The 21,356-nt window shown below is 56.1% G+C and overlaps 8 protein-coding genes across 8 annotated transcripts; 2 read left to right on the top strand and 6 right to left on the bottom strand.

Annotated features, from left to right (window-relative positions):
• Positions 1–190: 190 nt before the first annotated feature.
• Positions 191–2,105, bottom strand: BO97DRAFT_340264 (GMC family oxidoreductase; the record flags this gene model as incomplete). The annotated part of the gene is made up of 3 exons (XM_025691589.1): positions 191–271; positions 327–490; positions 569–2,105. 3 exons carry the CDS (start codon positions 2,103–2,105, stop codon positions 191–193), a joined length of 1,782 nt encoding a protein of 593 aa, XP_025553852.1.
• An 830-nt stretch (positions 2,106–2,935) lies between these two features.
• Positions 2,936–4,887, top strand: BO97DRAFT_412505 (catalase; the record flags this gene model as incomplete). The annotated part of the gene is made up of 8 exons (XM_025696240.1): positions 2,936–2,966; positions 3,024–3,153; positions 3,216–3,450; positions 3,516–3,608; positions 3,663–4,082; positions 4,143–4,227; positions 4,287–4,761; positions 4,884–4,887. The coding sequence occupies 8 exons, from the start codon at positions 2,936–2,938 to the stop codon at positions 4,885–4,887; spliced, it is 1,473 nt and encodes a 490-aa protein (XP_025553851.1).
• Positions 4,888–5,254: 367 nt separating this feature from the next.
• Positions 5,255–6,335, top strand: BO97DRAFT_364990 (uncharacterized protein). The gene is made up of 3 exons (XM_025692562.1): positions 5,255–5,815; positions 5,899–6,003; positions 6,064–6,335. The coding sequence occupies exons 1-3, from the start codon at positions 5,542–5,544 to the stop codon at positions 6,222–6,224; spliced, it is 540 nt and encodes a 179-aa protein (XP_025553850.1). The 5' UTR covers positions 5,255–5,541; the 3' UTR covers positions 6,225–6,335.
• Positions 6,336–6,636: 301 nt separating this feature from the next.
• On the bottom strand, positions 6,637–7,629 carry och4 (putative alpha-1,6-mannosyltransferase subunit (Hoc1); the record flags this gene model as incomplete). The annotated part of the gene is made up of 2 exons (XM_025691578.1): positions 6,637–7,098; positions 7,144–7,629. 2 exons carry the CDS (start codon positions 7,627–7,629, stop codon positions 6,637–6,639), a joined length of 948 nt encoding a protein of 315 aa, XP_025553849.1.
• Positions 7,630–9,250: 1,621 nt separating this feature from the next.
• Positions 9,251–10,993, bottom strand: BO97DRAFT_441663 (putative amino acid transporter). The gene is made up of 7 exons (XM_025698189.1): positions 10,800–10,993; positions 10,659–10,731; positions 10,265–10,596; positions 10,063–10,206; positions 9,597–10,009; positions 9,400–9,543; positions 9,251–9,347 (listed from the first exon to the last, which is right to left on the bottom strand). Exons 1-7 carry the CDS (start codon positions 10,975–10,977, stop codon positions 9,258–9,260), a joined length of 1,374 nt encoding a protein of 457 aa, XP_025553848.1. The 5' UTR covers positions 10,978–10,993; the 3' UTR covers positions 9,251–9,257.
• Positions 10,994–14,779: 3,786 nt separating this feature from the next.
• Positions 14,780–16,593, bottom strand: BO97DRAFT_340433 (putative rhamnogalacturonase; the record flags this gene model as incomplete). The annotated part of the gene is made up of 7 exons (XM_025691596.1): positions 14,780–14,868; positions 14,944–15,249; positions 15,311–15,524; positions 15,581–15,715; positions 15,769–15,976; positions 16,027–16,105; positions 16,164–16,593. 7 exons carry the CDS (start codon positions 16,591–16,593, stop codon positions 14,780–14,782), a joined length of 1,461 nt encoding a protein of 486 aa, XP_025553847.1.
• A 440-nt stretch (positions 16,594–17,033) lies between these two features.
• On the bottom strand, positions 17,034–18,349 carry BO97DRAFT_412499 (TauD/TfdA dioxygenase family protein; the record flags this gene model as incomplete). The annotated part of the gene is made up of 4 exons (XM_025696239.1): positions 17,034–17,146; positions 17,209–17,440; positions 17,507–17,628; positions 17,686–18,349. 4 exons carry the CDS (start codon positions 18,347–18,349, stop codon positions 17,034–17,036), a joined length of 1,131 nt encoding a protein of 376 aa, XP_025553846.1.
• Positions 18,350–19,001: 652 nt separating this feature from the next.
• Positions 19,002–20,735, bottom strand: BO97DRAFT_432853 (putative MFS transporter; the record flags this gene model as incomplete). Its single annotated transcript, XM_025697569.1, has 2 exons — positions 19,002–20,629; positions 20,702–20,735. The coding sequence occupies 2 exons, from the start codon at positions 20,733–20,735 to the stop codon at positions 19,002–19,004; spliced, it is 1,662 nt and encodes a 553-aa protein (XP_025553845.1).
• Between the last annotated feature and the right edge of the window lie 621 nt (positions 20,736–21,356).

Here is a 21,356-nt window from a genome sequence, read left to right as displayed (position 1 = left end):
CATGTATGGTGGAATGGCACGGGTGAGTGTTCGTTGCCATGTATTCTAGTTAGCTACCCTCGGGACTCTGGAATTTAGCATCTACCGTATGGCTACAACACAATTTTATTCGCTATCTCTGAACTTCGAATACAATCTCCCTACCTTGCTGAAGCAACATGAGAACCAAGAAGTACAACACAAACTCCGCCTACAATCGGCTAGGAATCAGATACGGGATCCCCTTCGCTTCGTAGAGATCCCGGTGATCGGCCTTGATCAGATCGGCGCCCTGCGAATAGTTAGCACTCGCCCCAAGCAAGAAGACTCATTCGGAGCATGCATACCTTTTCGCCAATCATATATACCGAGTTCTGGATACGGCAGTCCGGAATGACCGGGATGACCGACGCGTCGGCGACGCGCAGATTCCGGATGCCGTGCACGCGCAGCTTGGAGTCCACCACGCCCTGGTGGATACTCTTGGACAGGCGGGTGGTGCCGCAGGGGTCTAGAACACATCAACACGGTCAGTCACTTTACACTTTTCTCTCCTACTGAGCCGGGAAACAGATAAAGGAAAACTTACGGTAGCCAGTCTGGCTTCGTTCCAGGACGGCCTTGTTCATCGCCTCGTCCGAGTGCAGCGGCATCTCCCACGGGTACTCGGCGAGCACGATATCCTTGAACCCAGCGCCCTTCGTTAGGACATCGTACGTCCAGCGCACGCCCTCGCGCATGGCCAGCACATCCAGGTCATCGGCGAAGAAGTTGAGGTTGATGTTCGGTTGGACGAGAGGGTCCGCCGAGTTGAGCGTGACGGCGCCGCCCTCGGACACGGGACGCAGGAGATCGACGATGACGGTCATGTAGCTCCCCTCCTTGGGGACGGGGTAGTGCCACTGGAAGGCAGTGCTGAACATGCCGACGAAGTCGAGCTCGAAGTGCGGCTGGCCCGCCGGACCGAAGGGATCGCGGCCACCGTTGGCGGCTTTGGCGTTGCGGTAGGCCGCGTACTGGTTGAGTCGGTCGTCGATGCGCGGGAAGCCGACCATCTCTAGCAGGCCGGAGCTAACGGGACCGGTCCTGTCGCGGCGGTGGGCGGCCACGGCGGCGTCATTGGCGGGGCCGGCACGGAGAAGGTGGTCGTCCAGGCTGTAGCCGTCTTTGATGCGGAGGACGAAGGGCACGATCGGGTGGTCGAGGAGGTGCTGGCCGACGTGCGGGGAGTCAAGGATGACGTCGATGTGGTGCTTGGTCAGCTCATCTTTAGGGCCGACTCCACTCAGCATGAGAAGCTTGGGCGTCTCGAACACACCCTGGGACAGGATGACCTCGCGGGTGGCGTGGAGGCGGAGGGTGGTATTCGTGGCTGGGATGAGGACCTCGACGCCCGAGCAGACGCGGGTGGCCGGATCAATGAGGAGGCGTTTCGAGTGTGCGCCCGACAGGATAGTGACGTTGGATCGGTTGCGAAGGTACTGGTAGCTACCCTGGCGCTGGCCTTGGTAGATGGAATCAACGCAGTGGGTGAGGCCGTGCATCTCGCCGGAGTAGATGTCCTCCGTGAGGGGTTCGCCCCGCGAGGTCCAGGCCTCGGAGAGGGCGTCACGGAAGCGCTGCAGCTCCGGGACCAGCTCGGCGTGGGAGATGTGGACTGGCCCCCCAGACCCGATCTTGTGCAGGTCGGTCGGGTAGAGCTTTTCGTCGTCGTGATAGGTGGCGCATTTGCGAAGGTACTCCACGCAGTTGGCCCAGGTCCAGTCGCGGCCGCCAAACTCCGCCCAGTCGTCGAAAGTAGCGGCCGATCCGGGAATCCATGTGAAGTAGTTGGCGCACGAGCTGCCGCCGAGCGCCTTCCCGCGGGTGTTAGGCTTCTCCACGCGCTCGTAGTCGTCGCGTTTGATCATCGTGGTCTTGTATGCCCAGTCGTACTGGCTGCCCCGCAGCCCGAAGGCCTTGGACGGGGTGGTGATGTCTTCAATCTCGTGCGAGTTGGCGACGCCTGCCTCGACCACAAGGACCTTGACGTCGGAGTTCTCAGCCAGTCGAGCAGCGATGCAGTTGCCTGCAGTACCGCCGCCAACGACGATGAAATCGAAGCGGGAGTCGTTGGGTACTACCATGATGGTCTGAGTTGGAGGCGGGCGGGCGGGCAAAGAGGTGAAATGAGTGAATGAAAGGGATTATTTGCTCTCGAGGAGTGTTGCTTGTGATATTGCTGCTGCTGATGATACCGAAATGAGCGGTGCCATGAAGGTCTTAAATAATGATGCCTCCATTGCGAATAGGATGGTTGTTACTCGTATGGACCAGCAGGGTCCAGCAGTGAGACCCGAGATTGCACCGGAGATGCCGACATATCCATGATGATGCAAATGGTGGAGAGGGGAGGCAGAGGTAGATGGGGGGGAGATGAAGCCGCGAGTATGCGGGCATAGCAGTCGGAGATGCCAGTTGATGGTGTTTGATTGCTTGTTTCGAGCGCGGCGGAAACTCGGCGAAACCTGCAGAACCGGGACTAACTCGGAAGATAGTCACGTGTCACGGAAGCCGCCCGAAACTGTGCCGTTTCACCAATCAGTGAACGAGGATTGAATGCTGACAGGGAACCCCTCATGAGGGGCAGGCACCGTGAGGGGAAAAGGACAGAATGGAGATGATTTCCCCTCACCGACCCTCGGAGAACACACTGTAAAACGTCAACTTCCTCCATCCATTCATCCACTTTTGGCGCTAGGTGAAATTGTGCGCCCTGAAAATTTTTCTGTCCCGATTCCCCCGAGATAATGGCTTCACCGCTGCTGGAACGCCACGTTTGTAATCCGTAGCTCGTCGACCGACGAGAGATAAGCCTGCCTTTCCGTACTCCGTATATAATCCCACCCCTCGAGATCTCCCCCGCGATCCATAATTTCCCCCCTCTGAAACTCAATCCTCACCCACAATCCACATCATGTCTAAGCCTGTCTTCACCCTCGCGGAGGGTAAGTCTAGACCATTGCGATGCCATTGTCGATTGCTTCTCTAATCCATTGATCCAGGCCAGCCCATCCCGGACCCTTCGGTCAGCATCACCCTGCCCACCTTCGGCGGCGGTAACTTGACCACCCTGGGTGACACCCTGCTGATCGAGACCCTGACGCATTTCAATCGGGAGAGAATTCCGGAGAGGTACGGAGCTGCACCGTCGATCCCGATCTGCATGCAGCTTGCAGCCACTAACCGGGTCGCAGAGTCGTCCACGCCAAGGGCTCCGGCGCCTGGGGTGAATTCCGCGTCACCAACGACATCTCCCACCTCACCAAGGCCAAGTTCATGAATGGCGTCGGCAAGAAGACCAAGGTGCTGTTCCGCGCCAGCACCACGGGTGGTGCGACCGGCAGTGCCGACACCGCGCGCGATATCCACGGCTTCTCCGTCAAGTTCTTCACCGAGGAGGGTAACCACGATATTGTTGGAAACCACGCTGTATGTAGCCCCGTTACCTATTACACATCGCTTCCTCCGAGCTAAGCTGATACAAATGCCAACAGCCCGTCTTCTGGGTGCGCGACCCTCTCCGCTTCCCCTCCGTCAACCGCAGTCACAAGAAGCACCCCGCCACCAACCGTCCCGACGGTAACATGGTAAGCAAATGTCGCTTCTCCTCGAGCTGCGCATCCGCTGACTTGCACGATTAGTTCTGGGACTTCCACGTCAACCAGCCCGAGAGTGTGCACGCCCTGATGCACCTGTTCGGCTCGCGCGGTCTCCCCGAGTCGGTCCAGAAGATGACCGGTTTCGGTATCCACACCTTCAAGCTGGTGAGCGAGGACGGCAGCTTCCGGTACTGCAAGTTCCACTTCCGCCCCGTACAGGGCGTCAGCAACATCAGCGGCGATATGGCCACGCGGTTGGCCGGTACCAACCCCGACTTCCACAACCAGGAACTCTGGGAGGCGATCTCGCGCGGCGAATACCCCGTGTGGAAGCTGTACATCCAGGTGATGGAGCCTGAGCGCGCTGAGACGTACGGCCGGGCGGTGTTCGATATCACCAAGGTGTGGTCGCACAAGGACTTCCCCTTGATCGAGGTCGGAGAGATGACTCTCAACCGCAACGTATGTCCTTTCTGCTGTCCGATGAAATGTTTCCGAGTATCGATCTAACGAGAAATGCAGCCCGAGAACTTCTTCGCCGAGATCGAACAGGCGGCTTTCTCTCCCTCCAACATGGTCCCCGGTGTGGCCGCGTCTCCCGACCCGAGTATGTATCCCGCCCCGCGCGAGTTGTCCAGCTCGAATGCTAACCTGGGGGTGAAACAGTGCTCCAAGCCCGCGTGTTCGCCTACCCCGACGCGCAGCGCTACCGCCTGGGCGTCAACTACCCGCAGCTGCCGCCCAACAAGCCGGTGTGCCCGGTGTACGCCCCCTACCTGCGCGACGGCGCGCACACGACGACGCACAACTACGGCGGCGAGCCCAACTACGTGCGCAGCACGCTGACGCCGGGCGTGCGCAGCCAGTCGGTGCAGGAGGTGCGACACAACGAGTGGCTGCGGATGGGCGGCGTGCTGGGACTGAACGAGATCCCCGTGGACGACGAGGACTTTGTGCAGCCGCGCGCGCTGTGGCACAAGGTATTCGACGAGAACGAGCGCCGGCTGATGGTGGCCAACCTCTGCGGTTCGTTGGAGGGGGTGGTGCCCGAGTTGCAGAAGGCGACGATCGCCATGTTCAGCCGGGTGGATCCCCGCATCGGCCAGATGATGGAGGCCAACCTCAAGGGTGGTGCGCGGTTGTAAGTGATGACGGCATGATTTGTTTTCAGCGATGCATGGGGATGCTGCGTTGGATAGACAGAGTCATAGACATAGACAGTCATAGAATAGACTCATAGAATAGACCTTCATCGACATACAGGTAACTCTTCTGCTTTAGCCGCCCTTGCGGCTGACTGCACCCGTTGTGGGACCCGTAGTCTAATTCATATAGGAGGTTGTGCATTCCATCATCGTATGTGGCAAGTCACCAAAGAATGCTCGTTTTCGAGGAGGATATTCAATAGGGAAGGTAGTTGTTGTCTGAGAAGCTCGACGCGTCGGCGGAAAGTTGCAGACGATAAGCTCACCGCCCGGTTATCGATGCATCCGGAAAGGGCAGGCGCGCAGATGACCTGCTGCCTAAGGCAAGAGACAGTCACCTGCTGGATGCAACCTCAGGCAGCGACGCATCGTCCACACTGGATCGACAGCGACATACTAAGTAGTCCGAAGAATCCACACCGGGACTGCAGCAGCGGATGGATAGAAGACTGCAGAACTGCATCTCCGCAATCTGGCCAGGTCAGACCATGGCATTCATTGAATCTATTGTCTTCCTTTCTATTAAGCGATGAAGTCATTCTCCATGTGACGTCATTCCCGACCGAGGCCGGCTTCCACGCAGCATGGCATCGCATCGCATCGTCGCATAAATCTTGCCTTCCTCATCTCCTCCCACCTTCATCAACTCCCAGTAATATCAATCGATCGATCAATCAATCAATAAACCCCTCACCCACTGCAATACCATAGCCACAATGGACTCCTTCCCCATGACCCGCAGCCGCCGCAGCGACGAGCTCGTCCGCCTCGCCGACCAACACCTACAGCACGACCTGCAGCCCGCGGACCGCGACGCGCTGCAAGCGGCCGCGCGCAAGGTGTCGATGTGGACGACGATCGGCTCGGCCGTTGGCGTGGGATTGGGCCTGTACACCGCGTTCCGGCTGCGCAGCTCGCGCCGGGCCTTCTTCGAGGTCTTCCGCGCGAAAGAGAAGCCGACGCAGGTCGTGTTCGCCAACGGGCGCACCGGTAAGATGCAGTCGCTGCAGCCTCTATCTCCCTACAGCTGCAAGTCGAATCCAGTCGCTAACTAGAGATCGTCTGCCCCACAGAATCCATCCCCGATATCACCCCACTGCTGAAGCCCACCACCTTCGGCGACTTCGCGACCTACTTCTTCGCTTCTGCCGGCGGTCTGTTCCTGGGCGGGGAGCTGGGTATGTGCTTCTCATGAGGGATATAATCAAAGATAAAGGGTGCTGACGAGTACTTTCTAGGATTCCTGGGCGGCGCTGCGTCGGGAAGTCGTGCGATCACCAGCGAGCCCGAGCGGCGTAAGCGGATCGAGAACGCCTTCCGACGGTTCCGCGCCGATGTGCTGCGCAAGGAGGCGGATGCGTTGGATGGCGATCGCAACATCATTGAGAAGATGTTTTGAAGGGAGAGGAGTGATAGAAGCACGCTGAGAGTGCTGGATGCACGCTCTCGCAGTGGACGTAATACCCCGTGGCTGTTTTAGCGAATGGCCAATGTTGAATAATCTTTCAAGAGTTGATATCAAGTTCGTAGATAGTCCACTGAGACTACAAGATAGGCCGATATCCGGGGGAGAACCCCCGGACCCCCCTTTTCTTCCAGCTTCCCGGCACCTCAATTCTTAGGCCAAGTGTGTGCGTTTCCCGGGGAGAACCCCCGGACCCCCCTTCCTTTCAGCTCCCCAGGCACCTCCGTCTCTATACATGTAGTAACGTCCAGACAAAACATATATAACCGTATACCCACCGAAGAACACACTGGCAGTAACACCGTATACCCAACGCCAACCATGCACCCAAAACGCCAAAAGCAAATCAACACCGACCGATCCATCTCCACCAAGCCCGACAATCCGTCGTCTTCCACGTCCCAGAGAAATAATGCTTCACCAACACGTCAGGCGAGCTGTGGTCCTCGCCCTGCGTGATCGCGAACCCGCGCTTGGGCAGCACAACCACATCCTTGATGCGAACGGTCTCCTTCAGGTCCTGCAGGGTGCGCAGCATGGCCTCATCGCAGTCCAGGTACTCGAGCACCGCATCGGTCCAGACACTCGGGCCCGTCCAATCCATGACGTTGACGTCCGCGCCCGGATCCTCCTCCCACTGCCGCAGATACGCGTCCGTCCGCTCGACGATACGGCGCAACACGCCCTCGAAGATCGGGTGCCCCGGCGTCGAGACCATGGTCCACTGCACGAACTGCGGCGAGCGCGGCAGGCCCGTCGTCGAGGCGTCGCCTTCCATTCCGATGATCACGGCGGGAGGAAGTGTTTCCTTCGTCCTGGCCTCGTTACCATCCCCATCCTCACCCTCCTCAACCCCAGAATGAGACCCAAGCATAACCCCCCAAGGCAACCCCCGCACCAACCGTACATCCAAATCATTATACACCCCACCCCGCACAAACAGAATCAAATACCGACAGAAATCCGACCTGAGCACCGCGGACGGAAATCTCCTGAAAGCCGCAGCGTACCCGCGCACGGCGTCCGGGTCAGCATCATGGGCGAGCTGCGCGCACGCCGCCTCGGACCAGTACTCGACTTTCCAGCCGGATTGCTGCCACGAGATGCTGTGGGAGGTCGGGTGGAAGGCGGAGACGGGGTGGCCTGGCATTGAGAGGAGGAGTTGGTGGATGGTTTTAGGGATGAAGATTTCTGTGTTGGGGGGTGTGAGTTGGGATGGTGGTTGCACTTTAGCTTCGAGTTGTGATGATGGGGTTCCGGGTGTTGTGCATTGGTAGAGGGTGATAAGGAGACATAATGCCAGGGCGGCTTGGAGTATTTGGAGAGGCCGGAGAGGCATTGTTGTCGTTGTTGTGGTGGTGGTGGCTTAGGGCTGGGGATCCACGGCCCCTGCAGATCAATCGGGTGTATTGCTGATGCTGATGCTCTGTTCAGAGTGGTGCAGTTGCGTCAAGATTCTTGATCGCTATCTCTCTACTGTCGTAACGAATGGCAGTTAGCCTCGACAGCAGTGTGTCAACCACTATGCACGCACCTTCCCGCAGCAGCAACAGCAGCAGCAACAGCAGCAGCAACAGCAGCAGCAGAGAACTCCAGAGTATTTAAGAACAGTTGGATTTTCCAGCAGTGTTAGACAAGGCCATGCCGCCCCACCGTCTCAAGACTAGTTCCTGGGCAATACGCCGATAGGGCCGGGCAGCTGGGCAGGATCCCCGATTCTTGGAAGCATCCTGGCTGCCTCCCCTCATCAGATTCCAACAGGATCAATCCTGCAGGGGGTGGTTACATCATATCTGACCGCTCGTATCCATTGGCGCAACACAACAACCAAAACAAAGGATGACTAGCCAGGTGGAGGAGTCGAGATGCCAGGATGAGGGAGACCCCCCCGGAGACTAGGATTGAAGAATGAGGAGTTTGTGCATTGCCGGTTCTCGTCGGTAGCACTGCAAGCACTCCGACTGGTGGAGAGAACAGTTGGTGGTCTCTTGGCGAGGTGATAGAGCCGATCATTCGTCGATAAGTTCACAGAGTGGGTCACACTGGTCAGGCAGAAAGATTTAATTAATTAAGGTACCCGAGATGGTGCTCGGCGAGGGACCGTGCGGGATGATCCACGTGTAGGTACAACTTGGAGGTGGGAGAGAGACTGAGGTGAATCTCCACTGAAGTCGACTAGTAGAAGATTGATTTCTATTCTCCATGATTAGCTCAGTACTTATCGATTGGAGATTGAATATTGACCTGCTTGACTGACACAGATATATGTCAGACATGTAAACACACATAGGTGGTCGCGTGACTACAGACACAGACTCAACCAGGCCTGAGCTTGCAATCAATTCAAGCAGCCTACCTCCCAAGAATTGTGTACCGTCGTTGAGAGCAGTCTGCAAGCATAGAGCATAAGTTACTACGGACAAACAATGACACCATCCTCCCCTGGGGCCAGCACAGGCAAGGTCAAGATAAGCTATTTGATCCTAGCCCCGATCTGGTAGCACAGCAGATTAGTTGCACCACCCCTGAACACCACCTGATTCGTGTGCTGCCCTACTATTAGCCGGTCTGACCCCATACTTATTCAACCCGTGCATCTGGCAATGCCCGGGGGCCACTGGAACTACTGAGGACTCCAGATCGACTCCACCTGCACGATCCGCACACTAGAATACAAATCTACTCGAAAAAAATAGATCTCGAATGTACATAAACTAATACCAAAAATGCCTGCTAGAAACAACCACAAAACCATGCAAAGGAGCGACACGCACCCAACACCAATACCAACAACCACAAAGAACCCAGACAGCCCAGCTATATCCGGCGCCAGATGTACAGTATGTATATATGTATAACAGATGCCATGCACGTATGTATAGGTAAGAAAAAACTCGTCGCAGGCCGCGAGGTCTTGCACTCGCAGCCTTTTTCAAAGCAACACATTTCGGTGCCTGCCAAGAAAACTCACGACTGAGCGTTGTTGGCACAAGTCCAGCTGGCCGAGGCGGTGCTGTCGTGGATCGACTTGCCCGAAACGTAGAGTCCGAGACCGCACTGGGAGACCGTTAGTATACACCCCCCTCATAAACCAGGCGCAAGCACTTACAATCGCGCACGCAATACCGAGGATGATAAGGTTCACGATGGTGAGGAAGATCTTCGAGGCCGAGGCCGTGTATTGGCCCTTGTTCATCACCATCCACATCAGAGCGGGGATTCCGTAACTGAACCAACTGCCGAACAGAGAGCACTAGACCCAGAATCATTAGCTGAGAAGCCGCCAGATACAGCCGTCACACTTACAATCAGACTCAGCAGGTCGTTGAACACCGGGATGGATTCGGCGATGACCCAGGCAATCACCCAGACAGCCAACGCAATGCCGATCCACGAGCCGACCACGATCGGGTTGTTCGTGTGCATCTGGGGAGATCCACGCCACACCCGCACGAAGATGTACTTGCACGCCACGTGACCGAAAATCACACCCGCGATGATGACCGTAGGAATGGCCAGACCGTAGGCGACCTTGCTCATGAGCGGACCGGCGGAAGATAGGGCAGGGGACTTGACATCGGGACCGGCATAGCGGTAGATGACCATGGCCGTGATGATGTACATGGTCGTGTCAAGCACTTGCAGCATGGCCAGCGACTTGGGGAAGTCGCGGACATCCTCCATCTCGGACATGATTCCGAAGAAAGCAACGTGGGCGACTGCAGCTGGGTCAGTACACATTTCCCTCCAAAGACTGCTGGGGTAAGCTTACTGAAAGCGAAGATGATGTTAGTGACGGCCAAGAACGCATTCACGAAGTTGGGGTGGGTGGTGACGTCGTTCTGGACGTGAGCCGGAGCTTCCACTCCGAGCGCAATCATCGTGGTGATGGTGGCGACGATGATACTCAAGCAGGCTGGAATGGTCGATCGATTAGTAAACCCCACCGAAACAAGAAGTGGAAGACTCCTTACAAACGATGGACATGTAGTACACCTTGTTCATGGTGCGAGGCAGGGCGAAGATACAGCTGACGACGAGACCGACAACTCCGAAGACGATGGTGCAGGTGCCGTGGCCGGTGATCGTGTTGAAGAGCACGGTGAAGGTGAGGACGTGACTGGCCATGAGGAAGATACAGAACAGCAGCTGGCCGAAGAACATGATTTCGCGTCCCACCCGACCCATGAGCAACTCGCCGGCGTCACCCATGCTGTGAACCTGGGGATAGCGCAGCTTGAACTGTCCCATGACATAACCGGTGTACCAGGAGATACCCGACATTCCGAGGATGATGAGGATAGAGCTGATGAGAGGGTCAGTCGGGGGACTGTACGGGCAAGACCCATGCATCATGCGAATACTTACGGAACAATTCCCAGAGTGGCCACAGCGGAGGGCAGCGACAAGATACCCAGAGAGATATTCTCCGCAATCATGACTAAAGGGTTTTGGTGTTGAGTTTAGTTGTGATGCCGGGATGCTGACTGATAGGGTTGCAGCACTCACGCATGCCACAGTTCCACCACTTCATCACTCGAAACTTGACTTCGGCCGTCTCTTCGTTGCCGAACGGGTCATCGGCCGGGGGGGACTCTTCGGGAGAGACCTTCTCGATCTTCTCGTCTTCATCGTGGTAGTGCTGATGGGCGTCGAAAGCCTCGACATCTCTACCGTGGCTGGCCATAATGATGAGAAAAAAAAAAGGTGATAGAGTGGAGATGGGGAGGTGGAGAGGAGAGTCGTGAATGAAGTCGTAAAGCTAAGCTCGTAGAAATGCAAAAGAAAAGGGCACAGCAACCACCGAGTCAACGGGCCAACTTTCAAGAAGGAGAGAGAGGAGAGAGGAAGGAGAGGAAAGGGCAGGGAGGATATAAGAAATGAGAAAAAGAACCCGGGCTGGCCGCAGTCGCTCGTTGCATCGACGGCGGATCGGCAGATTTAGGCTTTTTCACGCTTGGGGGAATCTGTGTGGGGGGTTCAACACTGTTACTGTGTTACAGGAGGGGAACCACCGAAAGGGCAATAATCTGCGCTGTAACGGTGGAGTCTGTCCGGCCGAACCCAGAATCCGTCCGCTGATAGACGAATTGATAATGTATCCTGCCCGAGCAGGATTGATTGCTTTACGTTTATCAACGGTTTCGCGCGACTAACCCCCGGCCCCAGTGGTCCGGTACCTGATCTTTGGATGCTGGCTGACAGCTCGTTGTGCTGGATCGTGTTGGATCTCGTGTTTTATCTATGGCTACGTACTTGAGGACCACCATTGCAAGACTGACTACATATTGGCAACTCAGCTGGACCGATGACCTCAACCTGCAGGGATCAACGTGCAAGGAGGATAAGCAGTACCCGAGGTTTGTCCCCCCCCAGCAACACACGACGTGTTGATGTGATTGTTACCAAGTCACCCGGGTGGATGGCCTACACTTGACAACCGCCGTAAATAAGACGGCCCTAGATGGCCAAAGCTTGGCCATCTCGCTTAAGGGCGTTGGCGTTGCCCTCCGGAAACATGGAGGCCTTATAGAATTTCGAATTTTCCATGGGAGGGACGGGGGCTGACCCCGGTGTTATCATGAGGGGATGTGCTAATGGAGTTGGGTAATGGGAAACTGCCACCTGAGTCAGGGACCACCTTGAAAGAGGACGTGCTTTTGCGTTGTGTGGGAAAGAATAATGCAGCAGGAATAAGTTATGTCACGGGTGGCAGTTCAAGGTGTTGTTGAAAAGAGGTTCATCTTATCAAGCGCATACTTTACTGATTCATGCTGGGCGCGGCGGCAAAAAAAAAAAAAGAGGCAGAATTTGCGCCTCCCGGATACACTAAGCTGTATCCGGACTTGCACTAGACCTGATACTGTAAGAACCAGTTGGCTTTGAGCTAAATGCAGTATAGTCCACGGATGCCAGGTAATGACCTGGCTGACTCAGCCTTTCGCTTGTCGCCGCATTTCCTGGCATCCATCGTGGACTTCAGTAGACGCTTGGATAAACTGGAAAATGCGGAGATGGATTGTTCCGGCTATGAAGAAAATGGGTAAGCAATCACTCATGGAAATGAAAGTATCTGCCCAGTCACCCGTGCATAGCTGAAGCCAGGCAGCCAGCCCGTCCGTCTCCACGTGCAGAAATCCCAAGGATTAGCATCCAGTTAGGGTTGGATTATGGATCTGGGGAAGACTACTGTACCACCAGCTACAGTAGTAACTCACCGGTGGCCGGACCTGTTCTATGCCCGGTGAAAGCCGCGCGAGCGCCACCCATTCTAGAAGGCGGCTAGTCCGTCAATCACTCGCTTGGCTGCCTTTTCCTTTCTCAGCATTCGGCCCGACTGACCAAGTGGTGATATCATTTCCCGAACCGCATGGGCGGCGTTCATTCGTGAAAACCACCAGATCAAGCCATCTAATGTTCTTCTTGTTTTTTTTTTATTCTCATTCCTTTCCCCGGAAAACCCCAAGAACCCCAAGAACCCCAGCATGAGGGGGGAGGGGGGAGGGACCAGCAACCCGATCTGGGGAATCAGAGGGCTTTGTGCGGTGTTGCCCCGAGGATAGCCTGGAAGGTCAAACAGCCGGTCGGTCACAGCCACGTTCTCAAGGGCCCAAGAGCCCAAAGGGGCAGTGTGATGAATAACAGCAATGGCGCCCATTCGCTCGGTGTGGATGCCATCGGTAGTGCTAGGAACTTAAGGAAGACATACCGGCTCCCGGCCCGGCTCCGGTCTTCTGATTTGGCGGTTCACCGCCCGGTGTCTCGGGCCCTGATCTGCCACTGTACCACTGTTTGCATCTGTTTGTTTGCATCTCATACACATACGAGTACATACTCACTTGATACATACATTCCTCGAACCGGTAGTGACTCGTACCAATCCTCAACATCATCGTGCGGTGTATGCATGTCCACTGTTACAATTGCCGATACCCGGACTGACTCCTCCTCACAGCCTGGGGTACAGCCAGCTAGTCGCTCAGCCCGGTGGAGAGAGGAGGAAAAGCCCGGTTATCCCCTCCTTCCACCAGGATCAACAATCAACACAACCTCCACGTCGCGTCCCTCGCAGCGGGGAACGCATCAGGAACAAGACCTCTTACTCGCCCAACCCATATCAGTGACCCTTCCATTTGCCTCCTTCTCCACGACCCGGGCCCCACCCCAGGCTGATAACGCCGGAACCGACGAGCGGCGTCTTTTCCTTTCGACTCTCGATTCCAACCGGAGTGTCGCCAGCGTCATTTACTATCTTGTCTGGGACTTGTCTGGGGCGTAGCCGCGGGGTTCCCACGCCGCTTGAATTGGAACTTGGTGTTATACGTACAGTATACGTAGTCGCGTGTGGATCGCTTCCTGGTTTACGGCGCGCGCGAGACATACCCCAGCTACGTACCGCTTGGCGTCATTAGTATGGGGTCGGAGGCAAAAATCTTGCCGGATCATCGGGGATGTGCATCACTACACTTAATTGACTGACGATGGGGAACAGGAGATTTCCCTTTTGTCAGCAGGGCGCGCAGCGTGGGTTGTTGTGCGTGTGGATGATCTCATCGAGCTGCCGGGTTTAGCATGGGAGCCACGGCATCGATAGAGACATTAGTATTCTAGTTTGTACGAGAATGTACGACGCCACCGTTTTCCGCTGTGAGAATACCTCGGGGATATGGCGGATCTGGTGGCTACAGGTTGCTACGTCGTTGCCTGAAGGCTGGGGCGTGCCCGATGGGCGTCAGGTCGCGGTGTAGTGTGGCTACTTATGAGTTTGCATCAGCTATGGACTGCGACTTGGGTATCCGGCTCGTTGTGTTTGAGCGTGGTGGTAGATGGTGCATTATTACGGTCCTGCAGTGCAGTGATGTCGAAACGGTGGTGCATAACTCTGCTGGAGATATATATGAATGCGCACACCACTGATAAACTCTCAGGTTTTGCACGCAGAGATACATATTAGAACCATTCCAGGGGATATTAACTAACTATCCAAGCTGCAAAGCACCCACAAGGAATAAACGGAAACAGCACCCGATATCAAACTATACGACAGGGGTTGTCGCTATAGCGATCACCGGCTAGTGACCGGCAAGATAAGTGAATCAAGCCGCCTGGAACGGTGTGCAAACAGCGATAACCCTTCACTACCTACTACTCGTAAGCCAGCAAGATCTCTGACTAATGTCCTGATACCGAACCGGCAGGAGCTGCCAGCCAGCAGTGGTGTCTGGGTCAAGTGTGATTGCAGGCTGACAATCTCCTTCCACGGCATGCTTCCGAGAACTTTTGTTGCAGATGAACAGTACCTTATCTGCGAATCTTTTGTCATTTCTTATCAAGTTGAGTTTCAATTGAGCCACTCTGATAGTTAAGCTTGACTTTCTAGCATGCACGTTATCGACCCCTAACTGCTGCAGACACCGAAGTACCATTCATCCTACCAGCTCCAGCTCATCCACCCATCAACCCACCCTACCACATCAAGCACCGCACCACTAGAAACTCCCCCAATAATGCAGATCATAGTCCACACCACCGGGCCTCCACAGGGGCTTAGGAATATACACCGGAATCGGCGACGCAGCTAACACAAACACCCATTAGCCACCACCCTCTACCCGCACCACACACAAAGTTCAGGAAAAGGGAGAAAACTCACTGCCATAACCCGTACTGGGCACCGCCCACGTCGGCGACGCAGGGGCCATCCACCCGGTCGGCGACGCGGTGATGGTATAGGTGCTGGTATAGGTGGTCGGGGTCTCGCCGGGGGCCAGCGGCTTGATGCCGTCGTTGTCGCCGTAGGAGTCATCAGCAGTCCCAAAGACGTTGTTGATCTTGTTGAGCACGGTGGAGCCGGACTCCGTCCAGAGGGTGAAGTCCTCGATAGTCACGTTGGTGGCGTACGTGAGGTCGTTGGCGACCAGGAAGAGTGGCGGGCGCTTGGTGCCTTCTGCTACGGAGCCTGTTGTCTCAGATTAGATCTATGGAGCTGGCGGTATATGGGACAGGGGGGCTGCACGCACCGGAGAAGTTCTTGAACACCAGGTTACTCAACGCCACGGCGCCCGTGTCCGGCTCGTATGTGTTCTGCCAGTACTGGTTGATGCTCAGCCCGTACAGGCTGGCCTTGGACCGGAAGTTCTCGAACGTGACGTTGGTCACGTACCCGGATCCACCGGGGTAGGTCTTGATGAAGGCGATGTTGTTGTCTTGGATGATGCTGATGTTCTTGGCCACCTGTCGCGCACACACGGGTTAGGTTGATGGACCTCTTGAAGGATGGAGGTGCGTACGATGTTAGAGATCTCCGCGGAGACGTTCAGACTCCCGATCGAGATGCCTGAGCCCGCTTGGTTGCAGACCAGGTTCTCGATCAGGGCGTGGTGCGAGGGACTCTTGACGGAGACGCATTCGTCGCGATTGGTGACCTGCAGGCTTGTCAGCGGGATTGTGCCTAGAAGCACGACACAGAGCACCGCACCTCGTTGTCGTGGATCCAATAGTTGGTGCCAATAGCATCAATGCCGTCGTAGCTCCCCAGGTTCGCACCGCGGATGGTGAGGTGGTAGACCTCGACGTTGACGCCGAAGTCCAGCACGAAGTGGAACTTGGGACTATCGACCAGGATCAGGTCATGGACCGTGGCGTTGATGGCTGAGACCAGGCGGACGAGACGCGGACGTTCCGTGCTGCAGCAGTTATCAGCAAAAGTTACCTACACATTCCTGAAGAGACTGACTTGTTGAGGTTTCGGTAGATATAACCCTGGCCCTGGATGGCACCCAGTCCGTTGGACGAGTAGAACTCAAAGTCGACCGCTGCATGGCATTCATCAGTCAGGAATCCCAGCCCTGAAAGGGCAATGGGAAAACTCACCATTGACAATCACCAGCACATCTAGCAGGAACTTATGGTCACCCTCACCGTTGATGGTGGAATTTAGCACATCCACGCCGGCATAGCCCTGGAGGATCAACGCACGTTCAATGGTCCAGTTGCCGCCATACGCGGCGGTGATCAGCCCGTCCAGCTGGAACGCCCAGTTCGTGGCGTTGCTGAGCACCACGCCGCGCTCGATCAGATAATCGCCCTCGGGCACGACCAGCCGGCTGCCCGGGTTGGGGTGCACGCATTGATTGAAGGTGGCCTCCAGCGCGTCGGCGATGTCGGTGCTGTTGTCCGCCACGGCGCCGTAGTCGAGGATGCTGCACTCGTGGGTCTTTTGGGAGAGGTCGGTGGTTGGACCCACGGGGCCGATCAATTGGCCGGCGGCCAGGCTTAGGAAGAGGATGCAGAGGAGAAGCATCTTATTGAATAGCAAAGAGGGGGTTGCTTGTCTGGAGTTATATCTCGGGGTACGGTCTCCTTTTTATATCCATTCACGCTCCTGACAAGGGTCGAAAAGGGTAACCATGGCGAGGGACTGCAGAAGATTGACGTGATCATTGTTTAATTTACCATGTTGCAATTAGATTGTCTATGCGAATTGGCTGGACGACAGTCAATGGTGCCTGCAGGAGGCCGGCGCGCGCGCTCTAAGCGAATGAGCTCTGCATGGCCTATCTACTGAGGGATTGACATCGGGTATTAAGTTAATGAGTTCTAACGACCAATGCTGTTCGACGGGTATTACGAGGATGAAATCTAGCGAAGGATAATCTGTTCTTGATCGATACTCTAGGATCACACCACGATCGCTACTAAAGACATCTCACACACTTTCCCACAAAGCCCAACTCTAGCCAACTACGCCCTCCCCTCCTCTCCGGCGAGCGCCTCCTTGCGCGTCTTGGACTTCGGGTCGAGATACGGCGTCTCAGCCTGGGGCGCAACACGCAGCCCATGCCGCAGATGAGGGACTAGAGGCAAGAAGTTAGCGCGCGCGCCGCTCGAATTTCCGACCAGGACCAATCGAACTCACAGTAATCAAAAATGCCCGTATGATATGTGGCGCGATTATCCCAGATCGCGACGTCGTTATGGGTCCACTTCCAGCGCACCTGGAACTCGTACCCCTCGGCGACAGTGCGGTAGAGCGCGTCGAGGATGGCGTCTCCGACGCGCTTCTCCAGGCCGACGATCTCCTTGGTGAAGTTCTCGTTGACGTACAAGGTCTTCCAGCCGGTGACCGGATGGGTGCGGACGACGGGGTGCTGCAGTCAGTCGTTAGTTGTCACCCGCAACTCACCAGGGGACTATCGCATAACAGGACAACTTACAATCGTCTCGATGGGATCGCGCCGCAGACACCCACCGGTGCGCAGGGCCTTCTCCGCCTGCTCCAAGCCGCTATGCTTCGCCTCGAGCGTCTCGAGGAAGGCTCGCAATTTCGGCGACAGCGCTACGATCGTCAGCCCACCCGCCCCACATTTAAGACACAACCCCAGGGAAAACTCACACTCATAAAGCGCATACCCACTGGCCCAGATGGTATCACCCCCGGCCTCGGTCCCGCCGGGTCCAGCATTAGGAAGCGTATCCATCTTCAACAGCGTCAACCCAGGCGGCTGAAGCTCATAGCTAACATCCGAATGCCAAATCTGATGACTGCGACCATTGACCGCCGTTTCATCCTTGTAGATGGGATGCACCCAGGGCAGATCCGGGATGATACCCGCCATCTGGTGAATGTGCAGGTCGCCGAAATACGCGCCAAAGGCGATCTGCTCATGGACGTCCATGTGCTGGTCCCGGAAGAAGACGACGCCGCGCTCGGCGACCACGCGCGCCAGCTCGTTCTTCTGCACGTCGCTCAACGCCGTCAGTTGCAGCCCTGTCAGCTCCGTGCCGATCTCCGGCGTCAGGTGAACCACTTCCTTCGCGGCGGAGAGGAGGTTCGATTTCGATGGATCGGATTGTAACCCCTTGTCGCTGAAGGGGCGTGTCGTCAGGTTGGGCAGTTTGAAGGGCGTGTAGTTCGGGTATTGCAGCCCCGCGGCGCGGACAGACTCCAGCGGCGAGGCGCCGCGCGGGGTGCGGTATTCGGCGTGTGGGAGATTTGGGGGTCGTGGTGGGAGGATGAGGTCGTTTGTTTCCTCTGTGGTTTGCGAAAGGGAGCCCATTGTTGCGAGGGTGGTTCGTGTCGTCGTACACGCAAAGAAAAAAGAAAAGGTCGGGATAGCGACAGCGCTGTTGTGGCGGTTAAGGGCTTCACTCGCGGCTTTATAGGTGGAAAAAGGCGCGATCGAGGGGTCTGTGAGGGTCATTCACAACGGGGTGCGGCTTTATGCAGTTCATTTGAGGAAGAGGTTAGATTGTCGGTAAAAGCCGAGAGCAGGTCAGGGTGCGAGCGTGCTTCTTCCTGTTGGTGGACTTATGGCTGTCACGTCATTCGGCCACCGGGTGAGGCTATACAATTCACTTTTCAAGACACTTCCGGTGGAGTTGGCCCGAGATAAGACATGGAATGATGGCTGTTGGCAAGCTTCGCATTAGAGTTGGAACTTGGTTATTCTTGGGCTTATGCCTTGCTTTCGCGTATGTCTCAGTTGTGAAAGGGGAGTTGTTGGTGGCAGTCCAACTGCGTGGTTTCGAGACATGACTGGCTAGATGCAGAGCCAGGGGAGATTCTATTTCAAGCTGACAATAAATTATATGGTTACTATCAAGTTATTCACACCAAATCGAGGCACAGCCCTCTGCTCCACTATCTAACCACGCATTACACGCCATTGTAGTATCGTCTACCCACTCTCAGTCTCGCTACGAGTCACTCTAGCTATCGAACAGAAAATCCAAGCGCTTATTACCCTCATCCTTTGTATTCTGCAAGTAGTCTGCCTTCTGCTCGGCGGACATGACTTTCCACCGGTCCTGCTTCCACTGGTTCCGCTTGTTATAGTAGAACTTGGCCAGTACGTAGGCGGCAATGGTCGCGACGTTGATGGCAATCAGCTGGCCATCGCCGCGGCGGTAGTACGGCTTATCGTCGTTGCGATAGATATTCGAAGAAGAGATGCCCGACAGCTGGATTGTGATGTTGTACAGGGCGGCGCTGACGGCACGGGTGCGCACGGCGTTACTAAGTCGCGAACACCAGCCGACATGGGCTGCGTGGGGCGAGGGCCAGCCCAGCAGCACGAAGGTGACGGCATAGAGACCCCAATGCGATAGCACACTGGCGCTGCGATACAGCACGATCAGCAGCGGCAGCGACCACAGCTGGGTCAGGATGCCGACGTAGCAGATCTGGCGCCAGCGCTCCGAGAGCTCCGTCACCAGCAGCAGATTGATGGCCGAGAAGACGGTGACAGGGATGCCGAGCAGCGTGGTGTGGAAGGTCGAGAAGCCGATCGCCTTGAGCGACAGGCTGAGGTAGGACTTGGGCGGCGACGTGGGGATCTCGAACAGGACCCCGATCACATAGATCGGCCACAGATCGTAGTCCTTCAGACTCTTCCAAAGCATGCCCAGGGTCAGTGCCTCGCGGTTGTGCATATCGCCCTTGGACGGGTCGTCGCGCAGCACACGGTTCACGATGATCTTCTCCTCACGCTCGGTGAAGTAACCTCGCGGGTTCCACCACGTCGCGGTCTGCGTGGGACCGGGCACCAGAAACAGAAAGCTGAGCGCGCCAATAACAAGGCTGATGAGGGCTTCAATCAGGAACAGCCAACGCCAGCCCTCTCGTCCATCCACACCACGCATGTGCAGTACGCCGTAGGCAATGAACGAAGCGATGACTCCGGAGATGGAATCAACGAACCAGAAGAACGCCAGTCGGATGGGCATCTCCCGCTTCGTGTAGAAATACGACAGGTAGAGGATGGCGTCGGGGATGAAGCCGCCCATGAACAGACCGATGAAAAAGCGACAGGCGAAGAAGCCTGCGCGATTGTGCATGAAGAATTGACCGCCCGACGCGAAACTCCAGAGGATGATCTGCACGGGGATCCAGCGGTCGGGCCCTAGTCTCTTTCCGATCATCTGCGAGGGGATCTCCGAGATGAGGAAGCCGATGCGATACATGTTCTGGGCGTTGTTGTAGTCGTTGGTGTTGATGCCCAGGTCGGGGAGGAGGTTGTCGGCCGAGGCATTGCCCAGGTTGCCTCGATCCAGGTTCAGCCCAAAAAACATGACAAATATCCATAGCAGGATCTTCAGATCAGTCTTGCGGCGCACGGCTCTTTCCTCGCGGTAAGTCCATCGCTCCGAGGGATCGAACCGATGCAGGTTCTCGTAGTCGGAGTGCGGCTGGTAGAAGCGCGCCAGGTTGGAGTCGTCGAAGACGCTCCGCGTGGTCGCGATGGCGTCCAGGTCAAATTTCTTCTTCTTCCGGTTCTGGAATAGGGCCAACAGCGACCGAGACTGCGGCTCGTCGTCGGGTTCCGCCAGCGACTTGTCTTTGGTCACCTCGCTGGCTTCGACCGGGCTGTCGATGCTCGCGGCCTGAACATCCTCCAGGGGATGTTTACCGTCCAGGGACGGAGTCGGATGGGGAGTCGTCATGCTCGTTCAGCTGCTGATGCAATAACTGCAATCCTTCGAGAACAAAGAGCGCATGAGATGTGACCCATGGCCACGATAACGCGCTTCATATATTCCACCGTGCATGTAGTGACTGGGTGAGGATGCACCGCTGGTGCAGGCGAGGGTATGCATGCGTGCTTCAGGGAAGCGATGGTGCAAGACCTTGGTGACAACCTCCTATACAAGAACACGCTAGTGGCCTTGATGGCAATGGCGAGCTGCACGCCGTCTCATATCGTTAGGCATGATAGTGTTCTACCAAACCGATCAGTCATATTAACCGCGACTCAATCATCAAGGGGAGGCTGTCTACCTCGGAAATGCAAATTAGCCTTCGCTAGAGCTCAATGAGAACGCTAAGGCGACGAGAACCACGCCAGCCTCGCTGAGAAAAAATAAAGACCGCTCTGGCACCATCTATCAAGATGATGGGATGGGGGGCAGGGGCAGGAAATGCGGGATGTTGTCATGTCAGGGCTGGCTTGCACCATTTGCTCGCCGATTGTGTTATCGCCGCCCACCACTACTCAGGCTCAAAGTAATAAGCGTCTCACCGAGACTCAGATATTTTGACTTCTCTGATTCATGGAATATTTCGTA

The sequence above is a fragment of the Aspergillus homomorphus genome (genome assembly GCF_003184865.1).
Source record: "Aspergillus homomorphus CBS 101889 unplaced genomic scaffold BO97scaffold_8, whole genome shotgun sequence".
Taxonomy (NCBI): Eukaryota; Fungi; Ascomycota; class Eurotiomycetes; order Eurotiales; family Aspergillaceae; genus Aspergillus; species Aspergillus homomorphus.
This window is presented reverse-complemented; position numbering and strand designations above follow the sequence as displayed.